This window comes from Laccaria bicolor, genomic scaffold (genome assembly GCF_000143565.1).
Source record: "Laccaria bicolor S238N-H82 LACBIscaffold_62 genomic scaffold, whole genome shotgun sequence".
Lineage (NCBI taxonomy): Eukaryota > Fungi > Basidiomycota > Agaricomycetes > Agaricales > Hydnangiaceae > Laccaria > Laccaria bicolor.
In genome coordinates this window covers 256955-266273 of record NW_001889933.1, presented here as the reverse complement: position 1 = coordinate 266273, position 9319 = coordinate 256955, and the positions used below count along the sequence as shown (strand labels likewise).

Below are 9319 nucleotides of genomic sequence, written 5' to 3'. Positions count from 1 at the left end.
AAGTACAAGTGAGGGAAAGGGTGGGCTGCTGGGGAAAGTGGGTGAGTTAAGCTTGTCGAGGTCAAAAGGGCGCAAAAGGGGGGGACGAGCAGGACAAGTGGAGTGATGATATTGGACGGCAAATCAAAAGAAAGAAAGGAGAATCATTGGGCGCCAAGGTTAGCGGGAGAGAAAGCGAATGGAACGGCGTGGAAGGCATTACAAGGGTGACAGTAGAAGGAGGTTCAGGACAGGAAGGACACCCACCTGCACAGAGTCTGAAGGCGCATAAAGTCGATCTTGATCTTCAGTACTTCAGTATCCGCAGTCAAAGTTAGGTCGAAGGTCATGCTTCGCTGAGCTCGTCACGTGTTGGGCTACGACAATGGACGGTGAAGATGCTTCACGCTAGCCAATGTGAGCCTTTCCTTTTCCAAAACGCGAGGTCGTCAACGCCTACAGACGTAGAGCCTAGAAAGTGACTGGACTGGCGGACGTAGGGTAAGTCGCCTGATCGAGTAACAAGAGCTGTCTGCCGTTCTGCCGATAATGACGAGGGTTGGGCGCCTTGTGGGAGGTGGTCGAAAGCAGTGGTAATTGGCGCTGAAAAAAAGCCGATGAACCTGGGTGGTTGAAGCGCCGATGGGTCTGGGGCTGCTGGGTGGTCGACGGCCGTCGCCTGGCAAGTGGATGGTGGTCATGAGTGTTCGACAGCGGATAGTGGTGGGTCCTCTTCTTGCACAACGGGGGCGGTGTACAAGGATGATCGAATATGTGGCACGTCGTCCTAGTCGAATGGCCAAAGCTTCCCCTGGTAATTACCCGACGCTGCAGCAATGCCACGGCATGAGATGGCGAACCCGAGTTGAGATCGGATATATAGGGCTGGAAGGAATAGAGAAGCCCAAATCATGGAAGCTCGACATTGCGGGTGAAGTATGGGGGCTGCTCTGGGGTTTTGTAGCTTCGAGGTGAAACTACACGATAATGCGGCCAGATTTGAAGGAGCAACTGAACCACCACGTAGTAGCACGGTGCAGAGCTTCAGAGAACTAAGGTCAGATGGAGAAACTGGCGGCATAGATAGCAAACGCACTTCAGACTTATCCAACCCAACTTCAGCTATCAGAAGTCCCAAGGCAAACTCGGGAAAGCAGACGAGGCACATATTCTGAGATCTTGAGTCTTTTGGGCCGATGACAGGGATATCCAATGGATAGCTCCGCGCGACGTGGAGGATGTGTCTTGGTCGACGTCAAGGCATGATGGTGGTCAAGAACAAATGCGGTTGATCACGATCTTGAACATTTGGTCATCATGATTTGGTTTTCTAGGACGTCCGCCTCTTCTGCTCTACGCAATTGTCCTTCTTCTGGTACTTCATTTCGTTGTTTCTGGGAGAGGAGTCGTTTCTACGGTGGCTCAATGCCAACAGTACAGTGACTTGTTAATAAAGGGTCTGTATTAGTTTCGTACGAGTCTTGGTTTTGGAGCAGGGACGGGTGTTGTTGTTGTTGTTGGGTTTGTTGGCGGTGCGTTTTTGAAGGGGAAGGCGCTGTGTTCGTTTAGTATCCTTTTTCCGTAGTCTGTTCGTCAGTTTCTAGAAAGAAAAACAGTGAAAACTTACCTTCCACATCCAAATCAGCGTTCCCATTCCCCCGCCACGAGAATGCATGTGCCCTCGGCCCACAAAGCCACATCATCCAACGAGGAGCGCAGCGCCCAAAGCGAACTTCTTCCACGGGAACCTCTTCGTCCCATCAACTCTAATCGGCGCATTGCGCATTCTAGTCAGTTGTAGTTGCTGCTCCCGGGAGACAGGTTGCCATGAGGTATCGTAAATGGGAGATGAGGTTGCTGTTGGCTTGGTTCCTTTTTCCGTATCTTTTCGTCAGTTTCTAGAAAGAAAGGCAATGAAACTTACCTTCCACATCTGAATCAACGTTCCCATTCCCTCGCTAAGAGAACGTATGCGTCCTAGGCCCAAAAAGCCACACCAGAACAATGAGGAGCGCAGCGCCCACAACGAATTTCTTCCTGCGAACCTCTTCGTCCCTCCGATTCTACTCGGCCTTCTAGTTGGTTGCAGTTGCTGCTCCGGGGAGAGAGGATTGCCATGAGTTATCGTGAACGAGAGGCGAGGTTACTGTTAGTATTATTGAGATTTGCTAGGTGAGCGAATCCGGTGGATGTGGCGTTGGGATTGGAGTTGAATGAGTTTGTAGTTGGAGCCTTTTCGCTATTCAGCATACGAAGGAGAGGAGCCGCGAGAAAAGCCTACCTCCCAGGCGAACGGGAATGGGAAAAGGAACGGGGCTTTCGGGTTGTTGGCCCGGAGCCACAGAAACCAGGAGTGGATTGCGTGAGAGCATGCAGTAGCGTTTGAAGGTACAGATTCATTATCTGTCATGTCCAACTTAGTGGAGCTTGAAGCTGACGCAAGGTCGATGTCAAAGGCAAGGACGTCGTCAAGATTTGGTCAAGATCAATCGTTATCTCACGGTGACGTTGATCACGACCTTGGTTCCAACACTCAGCCTCTCCTGTCTTTCCTCGGTGACGTCTCTCGGGATATCTCCTTTCTTTAACCTGTGATAGAGTGTTCACAGAATCCTTAGCTCTTCGCGATTGCCCTTCACCAAAGGCTCGCTATGGGACGTGGATTACGCGACACAACGGTGCTGTATCCTTCTCCTCAAAACTGATGAATCCTTGACTGATGCTTTTGTCTCAGAGTTCCATCATGTAACCGTCATGCGCAAGTGATTAAACATGACTGTCGTACGTTCAACAACGCCCCCTTTAGACTTCCGTCTGGTACTCCATCGATGCCAGATGGTATCAACTTATATGGGGTAATAACGGTAAAGTGGATTTTTCTATTCCGAATCCTTTCTCCCATTTACTACCGCGTCAAGACTCATTTTTTCCGACGTCAGGAGCGGTACACGGGTGTATCCGAGTCTCAATGTATAATCCGGACACCAACAGGGTGAGGAGGTAAACGAAACTCAGTCGATTGTGCGACCTCTAAGCTTAGGAACGTCGCTCAGCGAACCAATGCAATGGGTGGCCGTGGATAGGCCCGGCAGCTATTCCATCGTAAAGTAGGTGTCACAGTTTAAATATTCTGGTAATTTCTGACGTTGCCCATTCGCTGTGATCTCATTCTCAGATGCTACGCTCTCTGCATACTGCTTTTCTGTCGGCAGTTTCTTTCGGGCGCTTCCTGCAGCGCGCTCATCTGGTGAAATTTCAAAACTCGCTGTCGGGCGGCTTGGTCAACGAATCATCAAAAAAATATGGGAATTTTGCATAATTTATCCGCGCTGTCAATGTGACGGACTAAAATGGACGACGAGAAGGCTATGCGGCCCGTCAAGAAGAACGCACAACTTGGCTCGCTTCTCCCTACACTGCCATACGTACTTACTTATCGTTCAGGAGGGTGATCAAGCGCCCTGCAATCTCGATCGAATCGAAGTGGATGGTGTAAAGGCACACACGTCATCAACACCAACTCGAGCCATGAGCGGAATGATATACGCTTTGTCAGCCTTTGTGCCAGACGTTGGTGTTGAAGCGAGAATTGGGATGTAGACGTAGGCCGCGTCGACTACATTGAAGCGGTAGATATCTCAAGGAAGTTTGGAGTGCAGAATCCAATGGATTGCCGTGAGCGTCTAAGAGCAAGTTCAAAAATAGATGATACGGCGCATGACCATGGCATGAGGGCAACAGTGCGGCACTGCAGCATGTGTATCGGTTTCTTATCAACCACCACCACCACCACCACCACGAACGCACACGCAAACGCTACTACCAGTAACAAAAACATCTACAAAATGAATACCATTGAATGGAATCCCAGTGCAAACAGACATCGGCAAGCTGTCGGCGGAGGCGCCAGTCTTCAGAGACTCGAAGCTGTGGCCGCATCTGATGACGCCTTTCCGCCCCTGAAGTTGGCGGTCATCAAGGCCTTGGGTATCATCGAGGTCATTAAGGTGCTCGGCTTTGCTCTAATCAATGTGCCAAACCCATCTGACGATCAAATTAGAAATTCAACTACAACAAGAGAGCTTGGATTGCTTGTTCGGATACTCTTATTAGGAAGGTCGAGGAGATCATTCAGTATACCTGTCAATTTCGCGAGGATCAGGTTCCCTCTGCTTTGCAGTCTTGGCTTGAGGATTTGCAAGGGTGCGTGACTTTGGCTGTCGTCATAGATGTGTTTGAATTTGAATACTCTACTAGAACTTTGAGCCATCTAAAAGAAGATGTTTCAGATATTCACCAGCAGAGTTTGAGGAAATTTCCCAGCTTTACACAAGATAAAGAGTATATCGAGAAGTTTGAGGGAAAGATAAATGAAGCCATGAGCTCTTTCTGTGTATGAAAAATACTTCTCTGCTCAACTGACTCACTGACACCAAAATTTAGGTTCTTCCTTGGCATAAGGAACACTTCCAAAGTATATCAAAGTGTCCATTTCTTATTCTTCATTGTTCATGATTATTTACAGCTGACAGTATGAAGACTACTGAACAGGTCAAGACAACAGAGGCCAATCAAAATGGTAAGTTAATCAGCTGAAACTGACACTTTCCTCTCAAAAGATACTACAGCAGGTCAAGTAACTGTCTTTTCTGGAGCACAAGATATTCAGATGGACCATAGTATAATTATTGCTGGACAAATTGTTAGTGAACCTTCTCATTGGCATTTCCATGCTAAGTCACATGGACATCTTGCAGGTCCACTATGACAATACTGAGAAACTTCAAGAAAAAATCAATGGCATGATAGAGGAATCTAAGGAAAGTCATGTTATGCTCATTATATTCATAACTTATATCAGCCAATTCCTCAGGCAGATAAATGGTTGCAAGAGCTCAGGGCTCCATTACATAGCAAACCATCAGAGAGATGCATGCCTGGAACTCGAGTGGATGTGCTCACAGACATTGAAGCATGGGTGAATGATCTGAGCATGCCAAATATTCTTTGGCTTTCTGGCAGTCCTGGCTCTGGGAAAACAACAATTGCTTCAACTGTTGTGGCTGGCTTTGAACATTTTTCTGGGCAATTTTTCTTCCACCGTGATCAGGCTGAGCTTCGAAATCCAGATAACTTATGGAGATGCCTTGCTTTAGACCTTGCTCAGGGAACCATTGCATTGAAAACATCTATAGCCCAAGCACTAGAGGCACAGAAAGCTAATATCAGAGGCCTTGATATCTCGATGCAATTTGAGCATCTCATTGTCAAGCCACTCCAGGAGGTGTCTCAAAGCTCTGTGAAGCCACTTCTTCTTGTTGTTGATGCTCTGGATGAGTGTGATTCATATGAGAAACTCTTACCTTCATTACAATCCTGTTCTCAGCTTTCCAAGTCTCTAAAGCTTCTAGTTACAAGTCGTCGTTATCCTGATATTCAGAGTGCACTGGATTCTGTTAGTTATCATATTGACCTTCATGCTGGGGATGAAGTTTCTGATCAGACTGCTGATGATATTTGGAAATACTTTACCACAAGATTTCTTGAAGGGGCTAAGTTAGATACCTCAGCTCTATATCTGAATTGGCCTGGTCTAGAAAAAATTTCATTTCTTGTAGAAAAAGCTGCTGGGCTATTCATTTGGGCTAAATCTGCAATGGACTTTATCTTGTGTAAGGGTGGTGACATCCAAGAGAGGCTGGAAGTTATATGTTCAAATTCTGGAGAAGGGACTGATGCCATTGATACCTTGTACCATTACATCATTTCTGCTGCTTTTCAGGGTCTAAGAGAAACAGAGAAAAATTCCTTGTCATCAGTTTTGGGCTCAATTGTTGTTGCAAAAAATCCACTTCATTCCAGTGATTTAGAACAGCTTCTTGGGGTTCGAGATGCATTATCAATAATTAGCCAATTAAGCCCAATCATGTCTATCAGTGAAACTGGCCATGTGCAGATCTGTCATCAGTCAGTTACAGATTTTCTGCTTGCTCCAAAGCGTTCTCAAACCTTTTGGGTTGATTCACAGAAGTACAGCCTATGTCTTGCTGGATATTGTCTAAAATTTATGAATGCAGTACTCAAGTTTAACTTCTTTGATCTTGAAACATCACATGTCTTAAATGAAGACATTCCAGAGCTAGAGAATCACATTGAGAGTGTGAAGTCTACTGCTTTAGATCATGCAAGTCACTTCTGGGCAATCTATCTGCAAAGGAGTTCCAATGAAACTTTACAGTCAGAAGTAATGTTTCAGATGGAGAAGTTCATGTTAGACCATGTTCTACATTGGCTAGAAGTTATGAGCTTGAGAGACACTGTAAATCATGCTGCTCAGTTACTGTTGTTGGCTGCAAGCTGGAGCAGGGTAAGTGCTGCACATGGAGACAAATATTTTATACTGATTTCAATTGAAAAAATCTAGACATTAAACTGTACTATATCAGATTTTGCAAGTGATGCAAATCGATTCATCATGGAGTTTATTAAGCCAATATCTATGGCAGCACCACATATCTATCTGTCAGCACTACCCTTTGCACCCAAGGATTCAAAAATATCTATGCATTTCTTGAAACATTTTGAGAAAACTTTGATAGTTCAGACTGGTCAAATGGAAAATTGGTCAGACAGGTGTTTTTTAATACTAGAGGGTCATAGTGATTCTGTGAAATCAGTTGCATTCTCACCTGATGGCATGCACATTGTCTCTGGGTCCGATGATAAAACAATCAGAGTCTGGGATTCTCTGACAGGTCAAAGTGTAATGAATCCTCTCAAAGGCCATAAGGATGAAGTGCATTCAGTTGCATTTTCACCTGATGGCAGGTACATCATATCTGGATCTGCTGATAAAACAATCAGAGTCTGGGATGCTCACACAGGTCAGAGTGTTATGGATCCTCTAAGAGGCCATGAGGCTGAAGTGCATTCAGTTGTATTTTCTTCAGATGGCAGGTACATTGTGTCTGGCTCTGCTGATAAAACACTGAGAGTCTGGGATGCTCAGACTGGTCAGAGTGTGATGGATCCTCTTGAAGGTCATGATCGTAAAGTGTATTCAATTGCATTTTCTTCTGATGGTAGGCATATTGTGTCTGGATCTGGTGATGGAACAGTCAGAGTCTGGGATTTTCAGGGGTGTCAGAGTGTCATGGATCCTTGTGATGATGAAGTATATTCAGTTGCATTTTCTCCTGATGGGAGGCATGTTGTGAGTGGATGTGATGGTCATAGTGTCATGGTTTGGGATACTTGGACAGGTCAGTGTGTGATGAGAGATTCCAGGGGTCATCCTTGCCCAGTCAATGCAGTGGCCTTTTCTCCTGATGGCAAACATGTTGTATCTGTTGCTGATTCTATTAGAGTTTGGGATACTCAAACAGGCCAGTGCATGTTGAGTCCAGATGATGGTACAGGTTCAATTCATTCAGTGGCTTATTCTCCTTGTGGAAGGCACATTGCTCTTGGATTATATGATGGTACAGTCAAACTCTGGGATGCTCAGGTTCTGACAGGGCCAAATAAAACAGATATAGCCACTCATTATAAGAAGTGGATCAAACAAGTTGCATTTTCACCTGATGGAATGCACATTGCTTCTGTATCTGATGATACTACAGTCAAAATTTGGGATTTTCTAACATGTCAGAGTGCAATGGATCCTCTGAGAGGCCACACAAAAAATGTGCGTTCAGTGGCATTTTCTTCCAATGGCCGTTACATTGTCTCTGGCTCTATGGATTGCACAATCAGAGTCTGGGATGCTCAGACAGGTCAGAGTTTACTGGGTCCTCTTAGGGGCCATAAGTCTACAGTTACATCAGTTGCATATTCTCCAGATTGCAGATATATTATTTCTGGATCCTGTGATCATACATTAAGATTGTGGAATGCTCAAACTGGTCAGAGCATAATGAACCCACTGGTTGGTCATGATGATGATGTGACTTCAGTTTCATTCTCACCTGATGGAAGGTACATTGTTTCTGGATCTGATGATCACACACTTAGACTCTGGGATGCTCAAACAGGTCAGAGCATAATGGATCCACTAGTTGGTCATAGTGATTGTGTTAAATCAGTTGCATTCTCCTGTAATGGCAAGCATGTTGTCTCTGGATCTTATGATAGCACAGTTAGGCTTTGGGATGCCCAGACAGGTCAAAGTGTGATGAGTCCACTTATTGGTCATCAAGATGAGGTCACTTCAGTTGCATTCTCTCCTGATGGCATGTATATTGTCTCTGGGTCATATGATGAGACACTTAGACTATGGGATGTCCAGACAGGCCAGAGTGTGATGGAACCACTCAGTGGTCATAGTTGTGCAGTTTTTTCAGTTGAATTTTCTCCTGATGGGAGACACATCATCTCTGGATCTAGTGATGGAGCTATCAGAATATGGGATGCCCAGATGGGTCAGATTATGATGGCAGACTATGATGCTGATATTGAGTCTGTGATATTTTCTTCTGATAGCAGACATATTTCCTCTGGATCTAATGACAACACAGTAAAACCATGCCATGCAGATGCATCTCAAAATGCAAAGGATCCTCTTATTGTCTATGATGATTGGGTTAGCTATGATAATTATGCCAGTGCTGCTCAATTGTTTACTAATGATAGTATTGTTCAGACACATTATCATAAACTGGATCAATCAACACACCTGACTTTAGATACACCTCCATCCACATCCATTGAGGCAGAAGCTGGAAACAATGTCAATAACACTAGTCTATCCCATACACTGCTCCATGATTTCTATGGTAGACCTGTTAATTTCACTCCCATGGGTCATTGGATGATGAAAGCAGATTCCAAGTCACATCTATTCTGGGTGCCACAAATCAATAGACCTGGTTTACTTTGTCCAAGGACACCAGCTATAATTGCTAATAATCCAACCTCTATTAACTTTAACAACTTTGTTCATGGTAAAAATTGGAGTCAATGCATCTCACAAGTGTAGAGAGTAGCACTCAGCAGGGGGTTGTGGCTTGATCACAAATTTTATGCAGTACCATAATAATACAAATGCACAGTGCTCACTAAGGCTCAGCCTTTCCTCTGGCATCACTTCAGTCAACCTCTTATACCTGACTATTAGTGGTACTATATTTATTATTGTACTAAATGTATCTAAAATCCTTACTGTATCTATTCTGTATTTCTGCTGCAAAATGTCACAAAATTGGCTGTCACACTACTGAATCTATTTTTTTGCACTAGATAAATATTTTTGGTGCCAAGTTTCTGAGTTAAATATATTTCATGATTTCATTATGTACTGAATACATATTTTTGGTGCCAAGACCTTAAAGTGTCACAAAAT

At 44.7% G+C, this 9319-nt stretch overlaps 1 protein-coding gene across 1 annotated transcript; it reads left to right on the top strand.

Moving 5' to 3' along the window:
• Positions 1 to 3824: 3824 nt before the first annotated feature.
• LACBIDRAFT_396451 (uncharacterized protein) lies at positions 3825 to 7862 on the top strand (the record flags this gene model as incomplete). The annotated part of the gene is made up of 10 exons (XM_001889122.1): positions 3825 to 3986; positions 4040 to 4182; positions 4237 to 4372; positions 4423 to 4463; positions 4512 to 4558; positions 4611 to 4681; positions 4737 to 4803; positions 4857 to 6346; positions 6404 to 7666; positions 7737 to 7862. The coding sequence occupies 10 exons, from the start codon at positions 3825 to 3827 to the stop codon at positions 7860 to 7862; spliced, it is 3546 nt and encodes a 1181-aa protein (XP_001889157.1).
• Positions 7863 to 9319: the final 1457 nt, after the last annotated feature.